Source organism: Sprattus sprattus (genome assembly GCF_963457725.1).
Source record: "Sprattus sprattus genome assembly, chromosome: 5".
Taxonomy (NCBI): Eukaryota; Metazoa; Chordata; class Actinopteri; order Clupeiformes; family Clupeidae; genus Sprattus; species Sprattus sprattus.
In genome coordinates this window covers 18,820,576-18,844,288 of record NC_137924.1, presented here as the reverse complement: position 1 = coordinate 18,844,288, position 23,713 = coordinate 18,820,576, and the positions used below count along the sequence as shown (strand labels likewise).

At 40.4% G+C, this 23,713-nt stretch overlaps 1 protein-coding gene across 9 annotated transcripts in view; it reads right to left on the bottom strand.

Moving 5' to 3' along the window:
• ttn.2 (titin, tandem duplicate 2) overlaps positions 1-23,713 on the bottom strand; it is a 167,591-nt gene that overhangs the window by 107,317 nt on the left and 36,561 nt on the right. For 5 of the 9 annotated variants that reach the window (XM_080839079.1, XM_080839080.1, XM_080839082.1 and 2 more), the window contains exons 37-52: positions 16,716-16,994; positions 5,908-6,186; positions 5,532-5,819; positions 5,130-5,408; positions 4,759-5,037; positions 4,380-4,658; positions 3,969-4,256; positions 3,578-3,865; positions 3,074-3,364; positions 2,180-2,467; positions 1,867-1,983; positions 1,511-1,784; positions 1,232-1,415; positions 1,041-1,124; positions 670-937; positions 505-540 (exon numbers count right to left, since the gene is read on the bottom strand). In XM_080839079.1, the coding sequence (XP_080695205.1) occupies positions 505-540; positions 670-937; positions 1,041-1,124; positions 1,232-1,415; positions 1,511-1,784; positions 1,867-1,983; positions 2,180-2,467; positions 3,074-3,364; positions 3,578-3,865; positions 3,969-4,256; positions 4,380-4,658; positions 4,759-5,037; positions 5,130-5,408; positions 5,532-5,819; positions 5,908-6,186; positions 16,716-16,994 (3,801 nt within the window). The remainder of the gene's footprint in view (positions 1-504; positions 541-669; positions 938-1,040; positions 1,125-1,231; positions 1,416-1,510; positions 1,785-1,866; positions 1,984-2,179; positions 2,468-3,073; positions 3,365-3,577; positions 3,866-3,968; positions 4,257-4,379; positions 4,659-4,758; positions 5,038-5,129; positions 5,409-5,531; positions 5,820-5,907; positions 6,187-16,715; positions 16,995-23,713) is intronic. The other 4 variants (XM_080839083.1, XM_080839085.1, XM_080839086.1 and 1 more) reach the window with 4 other exon arrangements.

The window sequence follows — 23,713 nt, the reverse complement described above, 5'->3', positions numbered from 1 at the left end:
CTTAGCATTATCTGGTGATGTTCGTAATTCATTGTTTAGTGTTAAATGTAAATCACTGGAAATTATTTTAACAGTTATCCTTAACACGATCACTTGTGAAGAACATTATAAAAGAAGACTATAAGACTAAGTAGACTAAAAGAATCCAAGACTTCGGTGAATCTTCAAAGAAGTTGTATCCACAAAACACAAGACAGGTCTTCATGAGAAATGATGATGAAAGAGGTTAGTAGATGGGTTCGACGGACAAGTTAGAGATATTTTCGGACTTATACAAACCTTCAACCCAAAGATTTGTTGTTGATTCAAGGTTGTCATATTTGCAGGTATACTGTCCTTGGTCTTCAGGTCTAAGGTCTTTGATAGAGAGCCTCTGAATCGTATCGATCACAGTGAATGTGTATCTGCTGCTCGGCTCTAAAAGCTTTCCATTTTTAAACCACTGAGTTTTTACATTGGGCATAGAGAACTGGCAAGTCAGAGAACAGGTTTGGCCTTCCTTACCAGCAGTTTCCTCCAAATGTGCTTCCACTTTAGCTTCTGAAAAGACAAGAATGACGGATACCTCATTACATTTTGTGAGATTTTCAAATTTGCCAAACAAAAGATATGCAGATATCCATGTCAACTGACATAAAATGATAAGTATCTGCATTCACATGTACATACCCTGTACTGTGAGTTTGGCACTGGAGATATGTGGCCCACATACAACCCGGTAATTGCCGTGGTCACCAGATTGGCAGTTCTTGATCTTCAGTATGTGGCGATTACCGACAATTTTGATCTCGTATTTATTATTAGAGTCAAGCTTCTGTGTGCCCTTATACCAGGACAATGTGATCTCTGGGTAGTTGATTTCGATCTCACATTCAAACACAGCCTCCTTGTTTACGACTGTTGTTTGATCAGTGATGTCTCTCACAAGAGTAACAGGCTGAAATATAACAACATAGTGATGTTGATGAGTTGATGAGCCCATGTTAAACCAAAGTATGCTTTTTAGTCAAATGTCTTGAGAATAGGAAAATATTAAAAACCTCTGTCTGTTCCATTCTCTTTTGCAAATCAGCCACGATTTGGGCCAAATCTTCGTCTGACTCTCTTCCAGCTAAACCTGACTCCTAAAGCGGGATGACAGGAAAGAATGTTGGTATCGTCTGAAATCGTCTCTCTACTCTGCTTTCAGTTGTTTATTTGAAACTATTTTGACATTTGATCTCCAACTCACAGGTCGTCCACTCTCTTCCTCTTTCTCTCTCTTCAATTGCTCAATAGCTTGTAGGAGACCACGGAAGTCAGTGATTCCATACATGCGAGCATACTTCTCGTATTCTTTGGGATCTACATTCCTGAGCAGCTCAACAATATCAATCTCTTGGCCTTCCTTTGGACTTTTCTGCTTTGATGGTGTCCTTGATGAGATAAAATACATTATTTGCATCATCTGCCTACATAATGTTTGTACAGTTATCTCATAAATTGCAATGACTTAAACAACTAAACTCACTTCTTCAGTTTCACGGCCTCAAAGGCAATCTCTTTCTTATCCTCAACATTCAGGTCAGTGCTGCACTCAATCTCTCCATGTTTGTTAGCTGCAACACATCTGTACTGTCCAGAGTCAGACTTGGTAACCTCCCTGATTTCCAGCTTGGCCTCTTGGCCCTTCTGCTCGATGGTAATGCGACCACCATGAGTAACCTGCCTCCATTTGCCCTTCATCCATTTAACGTTGGGGATTGGGTCACCTCCAACTTTAGCAATGAAGGTAGCCGCCCCCTCTGAAAATAGAGTCATAGTATGTCAATAGATACCCATTTTTATGATCTTTCCTACAATTGTCATAAAGACTACCGTACTTACTCTCTGTTACATGAACACTCTTGGGTTCTTCGATGAAGAACAAGTTATCAAGTTTCTTTGCTGGTTTAGCAACTTCGGCCGCTTCAGGGGCTGGAGCTGCAGCTGCAGCAGATTTTTCTACGAAACAATTAATAAACGAATATTCACTTACATGTCTTTAATGCGATGGTGGAAATAAGAGCGTGAGCTCGCTGAACTATGACCCTGATTGGGAGTTTTATGAGGCGTACGTTTCATAATAGATAAGAATCAAGATCTTTTGAGAAGTTTATATATCACAAACTATCCAGCAATTTCCTTAACAACTGTATACCTTTTACGGTCACCCTGGACTTGCAAAATTCACTTCCAGCCTCATTTGTAGCTTTGCACAAATAGTCTCCGGCATCATTCTTGGACACACGGAGAACCTCAAAAGTGGCTGTGCCATCCACAAATGTGATCTTAGTGCTGGCTGAGGATGACAACTCCCGTCTGTCCTTCATCCACTGAACCTTCAGAGGAGGAGATCCGCGGACATGGCAGCTCAGGGTGAGCTTGTTGTCCTCATTTATGGTCACTGGCTTAAGAGGTATATCAAAGCTCGGAGGCACCTTGTGCTCTGCATCATAAGAGAAGTGACAGATAATCATTGCAGCAACCACAATAGTAAGAATAACCACATAATCATGCAATAGTAGCAAGCACAATAACAAGAAAAACTACATAATCAAGTAAAATAGCAAGAATAACCACATAATCATAGTGGCAAGCAAAACTGCAAGAACAACCACAATCACTATAGCAGGCAAAAGAAGCATGAACAACCACATGATCACTATAGCAAGCAAAACAGCTACAAAAACCACACAATCACTGAAGCAAACACTATAGCAACAGTAACCATTGAATCACTGTAGCAAGATAGCAAGAAAATGACAATCACAGTAGCAAGCAAAATGGCAAGAATACCAACACAATCAGTGTAGCAAGCAAAGTAGCAAGAATAACAACATACTCACAGTAGCAAGCACAATTACAAGAATAACAACATTATCACAGTAGCAAGCACAATCGCAAGAATAACAACATTATCACAGTAGCAAGAGTAATCACTGTAGCAACCACCAAAACAGCAATCAAGCACATTGCAACAGCAGCATAGACATAGCACTGAAACTCCACACATTCAAACTTTAAAATAAGGTGAACAAAACACATCCAGTACCTGAGATGTTTACTGTCGCCTGGCAACTATCGCTGCCAGCTTCATTAGTGGCTTTGCAGGTGTATGCGCCACTGTCTGAGCTCTGAGACTTCTTGATACAGAGCACAGTAACATTGCTCTTGAAGGATATGTCATAGTAGTCAGAGCTGGAGATTTCCTTGCCGTCTTTGTACCAGTTCACTGTAATGGGCTGAGATCCAGCCAGACGGCCCTCTATTTTCACAACTTTGCCTTCAACATCCTCGATAGTCTCAGCGGGCTTTTTGGTGAAGCTGGGAGGAATTTTACGTTCTGAAATAACAACAAAGGCAAAGTGAGAGTTAAACACAAAATAAATTAAGTTTCTTTGAAGAGAATATGAACAAGAGGAAAGCGAAGCACATCAGATAAGCAACATCAAACTATCTCCAAGAGAGCAGCAAAGAAAGCGGTATTGACTGAGCAGCAAGGAAAGCGGTATTGACTTAGCAGACACTCTCACACAGAAGCTACTAAACCAAATACCTTTCACTGATACTTCAGCAGAGCAAGAGTCCTTCCCCATGTCATTACTAGCATGGCAAGAATATCGTCCAGAGTCATTTTTATCTGCTTTTAGAATGGTGAGGTGTGCACTGTTATCCACACAGGATATTTTATAATTTCCACCAGTGCGAATATCTTTGTGATCCTTTGACCATGTCACTTTTATTGGCAAAGATCCAGTCATGTGACATTCCAGCTCCACACTATCTCCCACTGTAACATCCACTGGCAAGAGCTTTTTATCAAAAACTGGTGGAAATCTTGGCTCTACAACATCAGGTAGAAAATAACATGGTTGGACACAGAACACATTTAAAAATGCCAAGACAATATCATTAGATACATTATTTCATGACTAAACCCAACAGACCTTGAAGTGTGAGCTTGGCTCTGCAAGAGGCTGTTCCAACACTATTCGTTGCAACACAAGTGTATTCCCCTGAGTGTCTCATTTCTCCTTGAGAAATTTGTAGGACGGCAGAATTATCGTCAAAACTCATTGAGAATTCTGCATCATTTCTCAAGGTGTCACCATCTTTAAGCCAAGATATCTCCATAGGAGAGGATCCAGCCACACGACACTCAAATCTGACTGCCTGTCCCTCAGTTTGTTGTATACTAGTAATTTTCTTGGGGAAAGACGGTGGTGTTTTGACCTCTGAAATGCAATTTCACACACACAAACACTGAATACAATTGCTATGATGTGGGTAATAATATAATGGTTACCCAAAAGAGAAAAAAAGATTTTAAAATATGCAGGGGAAAAAACTTGGGTCACCTTGCACAGTTAGTTGGCAACCGGAGGATGCTGTTCCAATATTGTTTTCAGCTTTGCATGTATATTCGCCAATGTCAGCTTTAGAAGTTTTGCTTATTTTCAGGCAGGCAACACCTTTCGAGAATTCCATTTTACACATGGCAGAGGATCTCAGTTTTCCATCGGCTTTAAACCAGGAGACTTTAATTTCAGGTGTTCCCCCTACTTGGCATTTCAAGCAAACAGCATCTCCAGCTGTGACATCCATTGGCTCTAATTGCTCAATAAAGTATGGGGGTTCTAGAGTAAAAAAAAGTACATTTTCGCAATAAGATCAAAATTATAGCATGCAAATACCGTTAAATTATATGAATAGGGATAATTAAATCATAACACAAACCTAATATGGACACATTGGCATGGCAAATATCAGTTCCAGCTCCATTGGAGACTTCACAGGAGTATTTTCCTGCAGCCTCTTTGTCACTGTTCAGACACTCGAGGATGCAGGAGGTCTCAGTTGTTGTCATGTTGTATTTGTAAGAGGAATAGATCTCTTGCCCTTCCTTATGCCATTTAACATGGATTTCTGGGCTTCCAGAGTATGTGCACTCAAGAATCAAGGATTTGCCCATTTCAACAGAAAGGTCTTTAAGTTTCTTAATGAAACAAGCAGGTTCTAAGACAAAAACAACACATAAATTAACAGGAATATGGCCTCTCTAAAACAATAAGCGCAATGCCTTCATGCATAACATAACAACAACCAACCTTTCACAAACAGGTTGACAGTGCAGTTCTCCTTTCCAGCATCGTTAATAATTTGGCATGTGTACTCTCCTGCGTGGGATTTATCAACGTTGCGCAGCTCCAAAGTAGCCTTGTCACCTTTAAGAGCCATTTCACAGCCCTTTCCTGGCAAAACTTCCTTGCTCCCTCTAAACCATTTCAGTTTCAGAGGGGCACTTCCACTCACAGTGGCCGTAAATGTAACGTTAGTGCCAGGCAATGCTTCCAGTGGTTGAGGTTGAGTCACAAAAGATGGAGGCTCTACAACAGATACAGAGGGGGAATAGACTTCAGGATCTCAGGTATTTGCCGATGCCAACTCAATCTAAACTACAAATGAAACTAAATAAATAGGTGCATTAATCACCCGGGGCATAGACTAACCTTTTACAACAAAAGTAGAACTGGTTTCAGCTGTTCCTGCTTTGTTGACAGCTTTGCACTTGTATGCTCCAGAATCAGACAGTTTGAGTGTGGGAACTTTCAGAGTGCAGGTGTTGTCACTGAATGCAATTTCGTAGTTAGGTCCGCTTTTGATCTCCGTCCCATCATGATACCAAGAGATTGTGAATGGTGAGGTTCCGGACACTTTACAGTCCAGTTCACCAGATTTACCCACAATACTCTGTGTGTCTTTCAATTTCCGTGAGAACGTTGGAGGAATGATTTTATCTGTATAAAAATACACATTGAATTGAACATGGAGCTGAGGGAATTTGGCACTTAATTACTTGACACAATCGAGGGAATATCAACAAACCTAGAACAGTTAGGTGCATTTTGCTGACATCACTGCCAACTTCATTCTTGACCTCGAACATGTACTCTCCAGTGTCATCCCTCTCGCTTGTCAGAATATTTAGACTGGAGATCATTTTGGCGAAGGTAATCCTGTACTTCCTTCCAGTTGACAGTTCCTTTCCATCTTTGAACCACTTCGGTTTTAATTCGGGAGTTCCAGCTACAGTACATTCCAGAGCTGCTAAATCCCCTGCTGTGACACTAAACGATTCTGTCTTATCAACAATTAGGGCCGGCTCTGCAAATAAGGAAGAAACCATATATACGTGTAAGCCTGGGGGGAAAACTTAAAATGTGGAATAGACACTATATACTATGAACTATACAGACCTAGAACAGTCAGGTTAGCAATGCATTCCGCCACCCCAGCATCATTTTTGAGCTGACAGGTATATTTCCCAGTAGTGGTTTTGTCAGCCTTAAAGATTATAAGAGTGGCCTGGTTGTTCTCAAAGGTAATTTTGCGGTTGTCCCCATCCCTAAGAACATGGTCTTTGTCCTGGACCCAAGACACAGTCATGGGCTGAGAGCCTTTAACAGTGGCAACCAAAGTCACTTCTTCACCAGACACTGCTGTCATACTGGACAATTTCTTCACAAAGACTGGTGGCTCTGAGTGGTTAAAAAAGATTTTGACAGACATTTAATGAGACCGGTACCTCACAACAAACTCATAGGAATTGACAAGAATAACACCAAACACATAAAACCTGTACCAACCTCTCAGTTTAACAGACACATTGCATGTGTCACTTCCTACACTGTTGGATGCTTTGCACTCATATTCATTAGCATCTGATGCCTCCAGACCAAGGATATGCATAGTTGCAGAGCATCCTTCGTACACAAGCTTATATTTTCTGCCCTCCTTTAGTGCCTTTTTATCTTTGAACCAGGTTATCTCAAACGGTGCCGTTCCCTTCAGTTCACAGTTCAGACTGACATCTTTGCCTTTCAGTCCTTCAACAGGTGCAGGCACTTTGATGAAAGAGGGTGGTTCTGTAAATAATATAATTCGAGTTTAATGTCTTTATATCACATTATCTGTTGACATCCAACCATTCATTATTTCATACTTTTCCCAAACTATTTACATTTTGTATATTTATTCTTTTTCATATTTGTTCAGTCTCAAAAACAACTAGAATGTCTAAGAAATTACAGTAGGTAACTAGCTTAGCTATGAATGTTGCAGTTAATATCCTTTTTTCGTTTATGTTAACGAACATGTAGACTCATAAGGTAACAAAATCTAACATGTAGGTATCATTCTCTGCTGATCAATTGCACTTATTAATAAGCTGACCTTTCACTGTCTGTATGTGAAGTAGAGAACTTGCACTGAATTGTGTAGTTAAAATCCCTCTGTTTTCAATGTTCCAATGCTCGTAAGGTAGCAAAATGTAACATGTTGGATGTTATATGTGATATGCTGATTTTATACAATGATACTTATTCATTAGCTGACCTTTCACTGTGAGTGTGGTGCTGCAGCTTTTAGTGCCAGCATCATTCTGAGCCTCACACGAATACACTCCACCATCCTCAAATGATGTGGTGGAAATGTGGAGAACTGCCACTGAGCCATCAAATGATGTCTTGCAGTTGTCACTGTCGGTCAGTTTTGAATCGTTTTTATACCAGTTAATCTGGAGCGGGGCAGTGCCAGTGACTTTACATTCAAGAACAACTGCGTCGCTCAGCTTCACATACTTTGTGCTCGGAAGTTTCTGTGCAAAGTCTGGAGGTTCTGCAAAATGACACAAAAAAACCAAGTCAATATCCGTGAAAAAAAAAATCAAACATGCAAATGGAAATCCAATGATGCAAGATGGAAGATGAGCTGCAAGAGGACAAGAATAAAAGTTAATGGCGGATGGGGGTTGAGGCGCGAGGAGATGGTAAGCGAAAACGTGGTGATGGTGAAGCGAAAAGTGACAAGCAAATACATGGTGAACCATGACCAAAAAGCAAATGTGACGATGAGGAAGCTGTTAAAATGGGTTGGTGGAATTGGTTTTTAGTTACAAGTCTCAGAAAGAGAAAAGTCCAACCTTTGACTAATAAATCAGCGGTACACTTCACAGTACCAGCATCGTTGCTGACTTGGCAAGAGTAAGTTCCACTTTGTGAAACACCAACGGATAAAAGATCTATAAAGCATGATAAACCCTCCAGTCCAGTAAAGCATGATGGTCCAGTTATCAGCTCTGTGTCCTGCTTAAACCATTTCACAGTAAAAGGAGGGGTTCCTTTGAAGTTGCTCTTAAACCGAACTGTTGTGTTCGGAAGAACTGCCTGAGATTCTGGCTTCAGCACAAAGCTTGGAGGCTCTATAATACATTTGAAGGGAGAAAACATGTGAACATCTTTGCTGAACTGGCAACCTTCCTAATATATACTTCTTTTTTTAATATCAGCTCAATGAAATAATACTCATCTGACCTTTCACCCTTAGCACTCCACTGCATTCACAGCCTCCTGCTTTGTTTGTGAGTTTGCAAGTGTAGGTCCCAGTGTCTGCCTTTTCTAAGTGCTCAATCGCCAAGAATGCACTGTTGTCCTCCTGGACAATTTTGTGCTTTGTTCTACCAGATAGTTTATTTCCATCTTTTATCCATTCCACAGTAATTGGGAGGGATCCAGATATTTTGCAGCCAATGTGCACAGAGGTACCCAAAATCTCCTCCATATCAGTCAGTGGTTTTATGAAGGTAGGAGGAATTACTTGATCTGGGTTAGGATTGAGGGGTTGAAAATGTGAGTTACACATTCTAATAAATAAGTATTTCAAATGTATAAAACCTTACTAAAAACTAAAAAAGTACTGACCTACTACAATCAACTCAACCTTGCATGTGCAGACATTTATGTGATTTGCGACCTCAAAGATATAATGTCCTTTGTCTTCCTTTTGGGCTGACTGTATTTTAAGACTGCTGATATTGTTCACAAAGCTGAGGATGTGCTGTCTGCTGGGAACCAGCTCCCTTCCATCTTTAGCCCATTTCACTTTGAGTTCAGGAGTGCCTGTAACTTTGCAGTCAAAACTGACTGGATCGCCAACAGTAACATTGATCACCTCTGGCTTTTCAATGATCTGTGGGGGCTCTAAAAGGGCATAAATATACAAATGTCGATAAACTAGTCCAACAACTGTAGATTATACAAACATTTAAGTGTAAATGCAAATATTTAATAATATTGGACCTCATTCTCGAACATAAATATTAAATATCTTCCTCACAAAAGATCCCCGCTGGATTCATGAACGACTGGAAATGTGTTCTTAAATCGCCAAAGTGTTCTTAGCTGTGCACTGATCTTAAAATTGAACGGGCGTTGAATGCAACTATAGGGACGTGTGCAGAATCATGTTGAAGCGTATAGCGAACAGCGGTCCAGTAAAAAACACAGACCTAACTTCAATAGTGCAGAGGTGGGGGCACTGTTGCAGAATGTAGATGTGTCCGTTCGATTCCACTATGGCTGTATCCACGTGATTTAGTTTAGTGCTTATTTATTCACTGCCATTTACAGTGTCCTTGTAGTGCCTCGTCATGATGCCTCGTAGAATCATAACTTTACATTTGAAACGTAATTGTTCATGATACAAATAGTCTCGTATTTATTATTATTATAATTATTTAAATCTGTGTCTGTGGAAATCATGTGTACGCAATCATCAACGATTTCTCACAAATTCAGCCCTTAAGAGCATTGGCCCACTCCAATCTGGCCAATTTACCACTGCTTTTAAGCGTTATTAAATTTGGTTCTTAGCTAAGAAAGAATCCCGGATAAGAAAACTTTCATGATGCCAACATTTTCCCGGGAACTTCGTAATTGGAGTTAAAAATAGATTTCTTCTTAACTTTTTCTTAACTGCGTTCGAGAATAAGGTCCATTATTGTCTGCAGTCCATGGTCAGATAACTGACAAAAAATATCATAGAAAATGTATACAAAAAGACAAACCTTGCACCAGAAGGGTTGCAAAGCATTTCTCCTGTCCTGCTTCGTTAACAGCTTGACAAGTGTACCTTCCACTGTGACAAGACTCACAGACAGGAATTTTTAGACTAGCCACGCTACCATCAAACATCTTTTCAATCTTTGGATCCTCCAAGATCCACTGTTCATCTTTTTGCCACTGCACACTCAAGGGGACAGATCCCTTTATAACACACTTCAACTCGGCCACTTTCCCGAGGACAGTGGCAACATTCTGAATCTTCTCTACAAATGATGGTGGTTCTAATAGAAAAGAACACAGGTCAGTGAAATAATCATGCCTATACCGCCTATTATTAATGTAATTTAGTAATGAATAACATGTCTACAGACCTTTTATGCTAAGTTCTGCTTGGCAAGAGCAACTTCCCACTTCATTTGCCACTGTACACTTATATTCACCGACATCTAAAGCATCACAATTCTGGATTTCAAGATATAAAGACTCATTTTTCTTTGACATTACGTGCTTTGAGCTCAGTTTGATCTCCTTTGAGTCCTTGTGCCAAGTTATCTCAAAAGGAGCACTTCCAGTAACCTGACACTCAAAGGACGTACTCGCACCGTTTACAACCTCGACAGGTGTTAATGGCTTGATAAAGGCTGGAGGCTCTGTAACCAATGAAGAAAGAACAGTAAGATTGCTTGTCCTGTTTAAATGCAAATAGACAAAACTGCAAAAAAACATCTAAAATCAAACATCTAACCTTTTACTTTAAACTCCATGCTACAGCTTTCGCTGCCAGCTTCATTGCGTGCCTCACAGTAGTAAACTCCACTGTCTTTGATTTCAGAACCAGTTATCTCAAGCCGTGCCAGAGAGTTAGAAAAGTCCATTTTATATCTATTACTTGGACTTAACTCATTTCCATCTTTGAACCAATAGATATCTATTTCAGGAGTTCCAATGACCTGACATTCAAACACAACATTCTGGCCAGGCTTTACAACAGACACCCCTTCTGGCTTTCGTGTGAATTTCGGAGGTTCTAAAAGGTAAAACAAAATCAACAAATCCAATTAATACACTGTCTGAGTGTGAATCTAGTATAACAAAAATTAAAAGGAAAGAAAAAGGAAAACAACCTTTCACAAAAAGTGTTGCTTGGCATTTGTCTGAGCCAACATCATTGCTGATTTCACAGATATAATCGCCGGAGTCTGACAGCTTGCCAAAGAAGAGCTCCAGAGAGGTGGAGGAATCATCTTTTTGAATGGCACAGTCTACCCCTGTTGTGATCTCCTTGTTGGACTTAAACCATTTGATGGTCAGGGGTGGAGTGCCAGCAATAAGTACATTGAACTTCACCCTTGATCCAGGGATTACCTCCATAGACTCAGGCTTTTCAACAATTGAGGGGGGCTCTGTATAAAAAATAGTCAAACATTTTGAAATGTAAGTTTGGTCTGACTGCTTGCGGTTTTGTCTCAATCAATATTCTTAAATAGCTTGCTGAGCTAAGAGCTGAAAGAATAAAGGGCTTCAAATCATTTTAAAATGGAACTGATGTTGTGCAAATAGTGCATAGTGACCTACTGTTCTCATTGTCAAGCAACATAAGATAAAGATAAGATAAAAAATATCAAACCTTTAACTCGCAAAATGCCAGAGCACTGATCACTGCCCGCTTTGTTTTCAGCAATGCAGGTATACGTGCCACTGTCACCACTAACAAGGCGGGTAATTTCCAGAGAAGCGGCATTTTCAAAAAATATGCATTTGTGCTTCTCATCAACCTCTAATTCCTTATTGTCTTTGTACCAATGCACAGTTATGGGCAAGGAGCCAGAGACAAGACACTCCAATTGGGCAAAAGATCCTTTGATGCTTTCCAATTCTTTAAGCGTCCTTGTGAACGATGGCTTGATTAATTGATCTGTCACAGAACAAGTAAAAGACTCAGTATTCATGCATTTTTGACACCTTATTATAAATAAAGACAACTTAGAATGATAAGAAAATGCACCCCGAAATTAACTGACCTAGAACTGTGATGGCAGCATCACAAGTGCCGCTTCCAATATCGTTGGAAATTTCAAACATGTATTCTCCACTATCACTTTTGTCTGTGGACAAAATCTTTAAGATTGAGTTCTTGTCAGTGCTTTGCACTTTGTATTTTTTGCCTGATGTCAACTCTTTTCCATCTTTACACCATTTGGCAGTAAGGGGTTTAGTCCCTGAGAACCTGCACTCAAGAGTAGCAGGGTCCCCTGCTGTGACGTTGATAGACTTAGCTGGCTCTATGATATTTGCTGGTTCTAGAAATTAACAGATCAAATAAACAGTTATCAATTGTAAATCATTACTGCACTGCTGAAGTATATACTGTGTATCAAAGATAATAAACACACCAAGATATGGTGTTGTTCAAGTATGTAAACTAACCTTTTACTACTAATGTTCCAATGCATTTCTGACTTCCAGCTTCATTCTGTGCCATACAAGTATACTTGCCACTGTGTTTCAACTGAACACTGCTGATATATAAGACTGCTGTTCTGTTTTCAAACGAAATCTGTACATGCTCAGAATCTTTGACCTCATGATCATCTTTCGTCCAGGTCACAGTCATTGGCACGGATCCTTTCAATACACACTGCATAGTTATCTCTTTGCCAAAAACGGCATTTGTGTTTTCAATCTTCTGGATGAACGATGGTGGCTCTATCAAGAGAAATGTGGAAATATTCTAATCAGCACAAATTGAATAGAATTCCCCTCAAAGACGATCTTTTTAGTTTATGAGCGGAGCAAACATTTTTATCAGCTGACCAACCTTTAAGAGAAAACTGGAAATCACATGTTGACTTCCCTACATCATTTGCTACTGTGCATTGATACTTTCCGACATCACTGCCATCAAATTTAAGAATGTTGAGAGTCGCAATGTCGTTCTTCAGGCACATGATGTGCCTCCTGTCATTCCTGATCTGTTTTGAGTCTTTGAAGTATGACATCTCAAACGGAGCTGAACCTGAGACCAAACCTTCTAGTACAACATCAGAGCCTTTGACAACCTCCTTGGATTCAAAACAACGAACAAATGCTGGCGGCTCTAAAACAAAGAAGTCCACAACAACTGATTACAAATCTGCTCTAAAATGAATGTATCTTTAGAGACTCTTGATATGATCACTGAGGGTATAATGAACACACCTTTGACAGTGATCATACAGCTGCAACGATCACTACCAGCATCATTTGATGCCATGCATATATAACTGCCACTATCATCAATGTTGCAATTGACCATCTTGAGGGTAGCAACTGAGTCGACAAAGGTCATTTGATATTTCTCATTGGAGCTGATTTCAGTGTCATTCATAAGCCACTTAATATTGATAGGAGGGCTGCCAGTTACTTTGCACTCTAAAGTTACAGGGTTTCCAATCATTAAAAGTTGTGTGGAGTCGAGCTTCATCACAAACTTTGGAGGTTCTACAGAGAAAAGAAAAAACATTGACAGACATTTTAAAGAAGAGTACCAACACATCTCAAGCCATGTTGCACACAAAGAGAATTAAGAGAAGACAGGGCACCTTTCACGAACAAGACAGTGGTGCAAACCACTTTTCCGGCATCATTCGACACTTGGCAAATGTATTTAGCGGAGTCAGATGGCTTCACAGAGTGAAGCTCCAGTGTGCTTGAGGAGGTCTCTTTCTTGATGAAGCACGCGCCTCCTGTTAGAATCTCCTTTTCTTCTCTGAACCATTTCACATTGAAAGGAGCTGTTCCAGAGTAGACAGATTTAAAAACGACTGTAGATCCTGGGATGACATCCTGGGTTTCTGGTTTGGTTGTGAAGACTGGGGGTTCTAAATTACATTTGAAAAAGACAGATGCTTTTTTTATCACTCAATAACAACCACTGTATGATTAGATGAGTATCATTTCGGCAGATACTGTAATAAACAGTATTACGGCTCCCCTAACCTTTCACTTGCAGGGTCCCACTTGTTTCCGCATGTCCAGCAGAATTATTTGCCCGACATGTATATGCCCCAGCATCAACAGTCTCTAAACTTAATATTTTCAGTGATGCTGTGCTTTCTTTAAATTCAGTCTGGTATTTCATCCCTGATGTGATCTCCTTTCCTTCCTTGAACCAAGATACGGTCATGGGCTGTGACCCAGACACTTTGCATTCCATAATAACATCACCTCCAACATTTCCATCCACCTTTTTTAGCATTTTTGTGAAGGAAGGTGGTATGATTCGATCTGCTCAGATGGACAGGAAGAAGTTAGTTAAGAAAAGTTGTGCCAATCACATGCAATAAAATGAAAGATAAAATAAATAAATGATGGTATAGAAAACAAACCTAGCACAGTTACAGCAAAGGAGCATTCATCTTTTCCAACACGATTAGCCACCTCCATTCTGTATTCACAATTGTCGCCTTTTTCAGCTGAAAGAATTTTTAACGTGGCTACATTGTCTTTTAGCGTAATTTTGTATTTTCGGCCTGATGTCATTTCTTTTCCATCTTTGAGCCATTTAACTTTAAGATCTGGGCTCCCTGAAATTGTTGACTCCAGAGTTGCAGGGGCTCCAACAGTAACACTGATAGATGGTGGTCTGTCAACAATCCTAGCTGGTTCTAAAATAAAATACAGCCACTTACAACATGTTCAATAAATGTTTGAATAAATAAATGAAAATAATCAACCTGAAAAACAAAAGTTAAATTTAACCAAGTCAAACCTTGGACAGATAACGTGGCTTCAGATTTCTGTTGACCAGCCTCATTTTCTGCTTGGCAGGTATATTTACCACCATGGGTTATGGCAACACTGGCAATGGCCAATTGAGCAATGTTGTTTTCAAATGTGATTTTGATATTGGGATCCACATCTGTCAGCAAGTCAGAGTCCTTTAGCCATTTCACAGAGATTGGGGCAGAGCCCTTAACAGTGCCCTGCATTTTAACAGCACTGCCCAAAACTGCTGTTGTGTTTTCAACTTTCTTTACAAATGTTGGTGGATCTGCATCAAAATAAAACATGTCAGTTGACAGGACAAAACTATAATATTGAAGATTATAAATTGAGTAAGGGCTTTGAAACTTTACTGACCTTTCAATTTAGCAACTGATTTTGAAATGATTTTACCCACATCGTTTGATATACAACACTGATAATCTCCCACATCTGGACTTTCAAAAGAACGGATCTCCAAATAAGCACAGGAATCTTTTAAAACAACATTGTGCTTCTTGTCAGTGCTGACTGGTTTCTTGTTCTTTAACCAGGTGACTTCAAACGGTGCTGTGCCAGTAACTTCACATTCAAACTGGACAGTGGTTCCCTTGACTACCTCAAGCGTTTTTAGTTCTTTTTTGAGAGCAGGAGGTTCTAAGAACAAAGATCAGATCACATTCAAGAGTTCATGAACCTGTGAAAACCAGTCAAAAAAGCTTCATGCATAAGATTATGTAATGACACTGCTGCTCACAACAAACCTTTGACTGTCACATGCGAGCTACAGCTCTCACAGCCAGCCTCATTCAGCACTTCACAAGTGTAATTTCCACTGTCTGACTCGACAAGACTATTAATCTCCAGAGTGGCTTTGCCATCCGCAAAAGTGATTTTGTGCTTGTCTGTAGTGCTGAGCTGTCTGTCGTCAACAAACCATGTTACATGGAGCTCAGGTGTCCCTTTGACTGTGCACTGTAAACGTGCAGATACACCCTGTTTCCAAAGAATCTTTGGTTCAAGCCTCTTAAGAAACGTTGGAGGCTCTGACGTTGGTAGAAGTTCAAAAGAGATTTAGAAAAAAGAAAAAAATGTTAAATCAAAAGAAATAACAAAAAGACAAAAGAGAAAGCACAAATGAAGAAACAGAGAAAAGAAAAAACAATAACAATCATCAATGCATAGAGCGCAAAGACTGAAGCAGCAGCAAGGAAACATTATTTTCTTACAACAAGAAGAAAAATAGTTCTTTAGGGGAAAAAATGCAGATTTTTAAAGACAAAAAATACTGCATTTGTCATGGACTCTACCTTCAAGAGTCTTACCTTGTACAGTTATCGCAGATGAACATTCACTGCTTCCTGCATCGTTTGCTGCAGTGCAGACATATTTGCCAGTATCTTTAAGTTTGCCTTTTAGAATTTCAAGACTGGCTGTTTTTTCCTCAAAAGAGAGTTTACAATCCATGGTGTTGTGAATCTTTTTGCCATCTTTCATCCAGGTAATGCTGACTCCAGTGTCTTCATTCACCAGACACTCAAGGCACAGTGGGTTGCCCACTGCTACTGACACAGACTCAAAAGTCTTTACAAAGCTGGGTTTGTCAATAACCTTCAGCTCTGTGCAACACGTAGCTGTCCCGACACTGTTTGAAGCTTTGCACAGATATGTACCCTGATCAATCTGCTTAAGTTTGCTAATCAGAAGAGTGTATTTGTTCTTATCCGAGGATATTTTATAATGCTCATCAGGTGAAATGGCAATGTTGTCTTTATGCCATAAAACATTCATTGGAGAAGACCCATTGACTACACATTGCAATTTGGCTTGTTTGCCCACGAACAGTGTCATAGGATCAGGTTTTGTAACAAATTCTGGTGGGAAGACTTCTAGAAAAAGAACCAGAGTGCAGAACAACCATATCAAATATTCTTATTGTACACACAATATCGTTTATAGATTGTTCCCCCTGTTATTTAGATTAAACCCTTCCTGTTCATAAACTTAGAGATGACATATAAAATTGTGGAAATCTTGCATTCAACTTACCAGTCACGTTGAGGCTAGCAGCGCAGCTGTCGCTTCCATGCTGGTTGGAAGCTTTGCAGGTATATTCAGCCGTGTCCACCTTTCCTGGGTTGAGAATCTCAAATGAGGATGTGGTGCTACGGCTGAGGATCCTGTACTTCTCACTCTGTCTGATCTCGGAGCCAGACTTGTACCACTTGAAAGTGATATTTGGTGCATCTTCTGTCTCGCACTCAAATTTGGCATTGACGCCAACATTGATTTCCATGGAATTGATTTTGCGCCTGAAAACAGGTGGTACTACACCATGTAGAGAGGGGAAAAGCAAATTAGTAACTGTCATCAAGTGATAACATGTCTTTACATAATGAAGTGACAAAAACAGACATGAATAGAGTGAATGCAAATGACTATTTTCCAGGAGTGACTGTGAAGGAAAATGATGATCATGGTTAGAGGAAGAAGATATTGATCATATGAAAGATGAAACACTAATGAGAAAAAGGAACGCATGCAAAAGAGTTTGGTGGCAACCCGTGACGAATGACCATTGGGGTGGAATGCAGAGTGATATGAGTTTCTTTCTCAAAGATGACAAGAAATGTCCTCAATGTGAATGAGAGGAACATGAGAATGGGGAGTGACGAGAGGGGATGACTGGAGAGTAATGTTGAATCATGCTTCAGTGCTTCAGCTTCGGGTGGACAGGAGTGCAGCTTTTATATGAGTGAAGGAGGTGAAAGTAGGGTGAAAATAGGAGGACAATTACAAGTGACTCTTCCAATGGAAGATGGAAGATTGGGAAGTGCTCCATTAGTCATCATAGGATGGTATTGCATTTTTTTTTCTTAAAATTTTATGAATCGGAAGAATGAAAGAGTGAAGAGTTAGTTGTGCATGGTAAGGTAACAAAGTCCTCATTGTCCAACCTCTTGAGACAACTGTGAGTGTTGAAGATGTTGAAGTCTTGCCGCCTTCATTCTCTGCCTCACAGACATACTCTCCTTCATGCTTCTCCTTGATTACTTTTTCGATCACTAGTGTATATGTGTTATTTTGTTTGGAACATTTGAACTCTTTGCCAGATTTAATCAATTTTCCATTGAACATCCAATTGACATTTTTAACTAATTTTACGCTTACTGTAAAGGTGACTTTGCCTTTTTCCTCCACTGTAATATCTTCCAATTCAGTTTCAAATATTGGGGCATATTTACCAACCTTTTCAGTAATTTTGGTTGTTTTAATGGTCTCTTCTGTAAGGAATTCCTGCGTTTTCTCATGTTTAATGTGGATATCTACTGACTGCTCAACAGGTACTGGTGCAAAAGGAACGTCTATAGTAATAGCAGCTGCACCAACATCTCTCTCACGGCCCGATACTGTCACAGATCTGCTTTCCTGAGAAGAAATCTCTATGGACTTTTCTATTTCTAATTTTGATTCAGTGGTCATTTGCACCATGGTTCTTTTTGACTCTTGCACAACTGTTTGCCCCTGTGTTGTTACTGTCTGGAAGGAAGCTTTGGTTTCAGTTTTCATCGCTGCAGACTGTGCCTTGGGCGATGCAATATCTGACACATTCTCACTAATCTGGACTGTTTGCACCATGGGTGAAAGGATTTCTTTTGAGGAGGCCTTAGTAACCTGCAATCTCTGAGGCCTATCAACTTGCATCGTGCCAGGCTGTTCAGATGTCAGAACATGCTGCTCTCGATAGACTATGGAGTAGAAAGCAGCCTGAAGCTCACTTTTCAGATCTGCAGTTTGAGGATAGTCACCCTCAAAGGCAATTGTGATCTCTATAGGTGCACCTGTTGTTGTGATGAGGTATGTGTACTTTGCATATTTTGGCTCTCTACGTACCTTCACCTCTTGTACTTCTACGACTGCTAAACTCTGCACAACATCAGCCAGTATCAACGGTTGATCTCTTGCCACAGCAGACTGTAGTGAACTCCTTAACTGATGCCGGACATCCAGGGTGAATGATTTTGGCGCTTGGATCACAAAAGTGAGCTCTTTCGGAAGGGTCTGGCTCTCACTAGATTCTGATACCATGAAGGCACTTTTGCTCTGCTTCACTACACTTGCTGTTGTTGTTTCAGACTTAGAGATGTGTTTAGACTGCTCTCCAGTCAAAATGCGTTTCTCATCCATAATGATAGACTGTCTGACAGACTGACCCTCCTGAATTTTGACTGCAAAATCTTGTTCCGCTGCCTCAAGAGCCACACTGGTCTCTGTGGAGACTGCTCTCTCCTCTACACTGATGGATTCCGAGGGTAGTTTTGGCTCCACATCTGTCTTACATGTAAATTTCTCAACAGACCCCAAATCATCGGTGTGGCCCTCCTCCAAATCTTGCCTGTCTGACACAGAAGTAACATGTACAATATTCCAGCGGTCTTCCTTCTGCACTAACGCACGTTGCTGTTTCATATCGGTGGAGAAAGGCGTTTCTTTAGGTAGTTGCATAGGTTCTGAGATGACCTGAAGTATACTCTGAGGCTTTGGCTCTTTTTTGTGCTCAGGCTGAAGACCTGTGACGGACGTGTCAAGGGTCTCATAGTAATCTGCTGTCATCTCCCTCTTTTCCTCTGTTGTAACTGCATGTCTACGAGCTTTCTCCTGCCTCTGTGCTGCCACCTGCTGGTCTGGCTTCTCAAAGGAGATCATTCCCTCTTTGGTCAAGGCACTTTCTGACTGAATAGACTGAAGGTGCAAGGTCCCAAAGGGCTCTTTCTGAGGCTGCAGAGTCATTGTGGTCTTTTCAGAAGAGAAGTGTGCAGAGTCCTCACAAGTTACCGTTCTCTGCTCGTCTGTAGATATGGAGTGGAGCAGGGTGGGGCTCTTCCTAACATCTGCGTGTTCCTCAGATGGTTTCTCACTGGTAAACCTGCCCTCTGAAGGCAAAATACCCTGATCACTAATCACCTGTAGGTGCAAGATTTGCTCTCCTTCCCTCTCTGAGTGCACTGACACAGCAATGTCTAAACCGGGAAGTTCACCTATGTGCTCTGCCTGTAGCTCTCGCTTCTCTTCTGCTGAAAGAGCAGTCTTCAATACACTGTCTTTTGTGCTGTACGCCACCTCTTCTTCTGGTCTCGATGTGGTAAATCTCTCCTCTTTGGATAATGTCTGTTTAGTCTCACTTACCGAAAGTATAACAGGTTTTGATTTTTCCTTTTTCACAGAAGATTGTATAGCCGAGTCTGAGGTGGCTAATTCTGTAGAGTGGCCCTCAGTGATTTCCTGTTTCTCTGTTGAAATGGCAGAATATAGAATTTTCACACCTTCTTTGACTTTGTAACTTTTCTCTACTTGTGGTGCTGGAATTGTCTGTGATTCCTCTTTCATAATTGAAAGTGTACTCTCAACCTGATGACTTCTGATAGGGTGTCTGGGTTCCCGAGTTGACTCTGTCTTTTCCTCTTCTCTCTTAGCTAAAGGTCCAGCTTTTACTATGGTAAAAGGGGTTATGTTTTCAGATATCGCAGACATCATTTTTGAGGGCCGTTCTCTTGCCATTTCTAACTCTGTAATCTCAGGGCTTTTGATGCGTTCAGAGTGTTGCTCTATGAAGCCCTGATTTTCCTCAACGGCAGACGTAAGAGCAGCCGTATGAAGCTGTTTCACTGGAGTTGCTACAGCTGGCTGCGGCCGAGGGGGACCCATGGACACTCTCTCTTGCACCTCATGGGACTGCAACACTGCAGCCTGGTGGGTAACTTGCTCTCTATGAATGGTGGCAGCAGAAATATCAACCTCTCTTAAGGTATCCACCTGTTCACTGGCATCAACCTGTCTATCCTCAGTGCCAATAGTGTAGATCATTTCACGTCCTGCCTGCTCTCTTGTCTCGCCTGGGATATTAACCATGTACAGGCGGGACTCAGTCGCCTGTTCGGTCGTTGAAACTTTGTAGCCTTTCTGCTTCTGGGTGACAGCCTTTCCTTTGTGGTGTGACACAGTTTCACGGAAGACAATCAGTTCAGCACTGCTGGAGGCTTCTCCAAAAGAGTTAGATGCTCTGCATGTGTAGAGCCCACTGTCTTGCTGATGGAGGCCAGTCATACTCATAAAGCCTAAGCCGTCAGGGTTGTACACTATCGTTATACGTTTACTCGGCTGGATTTGGAAACTACCTTTAAACCACTGAACTTCAGGGAGTGGTGCCCCGCTTACTTTAAACTGAAATTTCGCCTCCCCACCTTCTGCACTTTGCACTGATTCAATCGGTGTGACGAAACGTGGAGGTTGGCCAGGTATCTTGAACATTTGTTCAACCCACCTCTCTGCCTCTGATGCATCACTTACATTTACGTTAAGTGTGGTCGTACAAGTTGTCTTGCCAAATTTGTTAGTCGCGACACAAGAGTATTCTCCCTCATATTCTTTCTTAACTCCAGATATAATCAATGTGAACACGTCTTTATTTTCTATGAATGTATAGACAGAGGATGATGTAATAATTCTGCCATTATGAAACCACTGAACCTTTGGTTTTGGGAAAGCAGAAATGGTGACAGTAAGACGAGCCGTGTCTCCTGCTGTGGCAGCTACAGGAGCAAGCTGGCTAATAAAAATGGGCTTTTCTTTTTTCTTTTCTATAGAACTCGAGTACATTTTTTGCTCTGGCTTGAGTTCAAGTGTTTTAGATTTTTTAGGTATTTGGAGGGCACTGCTGTAGGTTTCTTCTTGTTCTTCAGTCGTCACAGTCACGCTAGAAAATTCTGTGCAAAAATAATGGGGTGAAAGATTTACTTACATAATTACAAAGAAGACTTGAATAAGCAGCTCAAGAGGTGACATAAAATATCTCAACATGCAATCATGAAACACTTCAATTTGACAAGAATGTCTTTAAATGTTTATTTTTATTTCTGAGTCAACAACAGTACAGACTGAATGCCATTTGCACTTTAACCATTGCAAAATAACACACACTACTACTACTACTTTGGTATTGTGTATATGATCATGAGAAAGTCAATTCATTACACATATACCATTTTATAAAAATCATGCCCATTTTCAAGTAAACAGTACCATCTTTTCAAGACATTTAGTTGGTTGGGCCACGAATCACACTCATTCCAAAGACAGACCCCTTAAGGTTCAGCAAGCATTTTACCCAATACTGGGACTAGATTAAACACCACATAGTTTCTGATTATTTTATATGCCCATTATTAATATGTTTCAACTCTGTATAAATAATAATAATAATTATTATTTTAAAACAGTTTCGATTAGGTATGGCTTTACTTAATTAGAACTACATGTTACCCACTAATTACTTAAAACATAACAAACAAAAAATAAAAAAGAATGCTACACAAGACCTTACAGAGAAGTGAAACTTAAATATCTTAGAGGTTCAGCAGCAACTACTTGAGTATTCATTACACTGTATATGTCATGGCCCTGACCACAAGGAACCTTGAATAAGCTTTGCATATGGCTCAAATGAAACTTTACATAATTTAACAATAATTTACATATTTTATTACAAACCAAAAAATTACAACACCCAAAAAGGTCTTTGTTAAATTAACATATAACATTCCTTGTAGAACCACAAACACAAGTAAAATGAGCAGTAAAACCATTTAAAAAACTTTCAGTATAGAGGTTGTCTCAGTGTAACCGGTTTTGTTTTGAATTAAACATTTAAATTCACCTGCATCACCTTGAGCAACATTTGTGATAAGCAAATTAAAGTGGCCTGATGCCTTCTCTTGTACGATGTATCTGGGATTTGTAACTGGGGCGCCATCTTTGAACCACTCAGCAGTGGGATTTGGTTTACCACTCACTAAACACTGAAGCATGACAGGAGTTCCCATAGCAGCTGTTACATTTTGTAGGGGTATAATGCATTTTGGGGCCATTTCAGTGACCTGGAAGTGAAAACTACACGTGTTTGTTGACTTGCCTTTGAATTCAATCTTATCATCTTTGGAGGGCTCTGCAAAAACGTCAAAATTGATACTGACATATTTCTCGCCCAGTTCACTGGTCTCATTGTCAGTCATGGCTACCAGCCTAACAGCTTTTTGAGACTCATCAGCATCTTGCTGGAATTCAAACTCCAGCTCTATCTCTGATGTTTGTTCACCATCAAATGAAGTGTTTCCAACTACAAAGTCGAACTTCTGAGGCTGAACCTTAGCACTCCCTAATGACACAGCGGTTAACTCTCTTCCTCTTGTCTTTCCTGAGAACATTTGAGGATCCGTAACAAGAAGAGTAGCCCTGCAAAGGGTTTCTCCAACTACATTAATGGCTCGACATGTATACACGCCACTGTCATGAGTGCTCACTTTCACTATCTTCAAGAAATGATTGTCACCATCCGATGAGTGAATGTATTTCTTGTTATCATGAGGGATCTTTGTGTTACCTTTGTACCATGAGACTATTGGTGATGGGATTCCCATCAAAGAACACTCAAACACAACAGTTGTGGTTTCTGGTGTCTCCATATCACAGATTGGATTAATAAAACGTGGTGGCATTTCAGTCACTTCAAATGCTATCTTTAAGTCATCACTTTCCTGCGATATGAAGTCAATAGCTCCTTCCTCATACATACTAGGAAGAACGTCTAGAGAAACTATCATGCTCTTGTTGTCTGCTGTATATTCTGGAATTGTGATTATCTTCACCTGTCTCTCAAATTCCTTCACATCATTCTCATCTAGCTCTACTTCAAGCAATATCTCCTGTGGGGAAGGTGTTCTAGACGGATCATCATCCTCCTCTACATCAAACTCGATTACATGTTGATGAGTTACAGCGGGAGGTGGTGGCATGAGTCGTGCTTCTTGAGATATTACCATGACCAGGGCGACGCTTTTTGCCTCCCCAACATAATTAACTGCATAACATATGTATTCCCCTTGATCAGCTTTAGTCATGCTTGAAATTTGCAGAGAGATATTGTCACCATCTCTTTCTATTTTAATTCTGTCATTTGGCTGAAGCTGTGATTTGTTTCTGAACCATTTCAC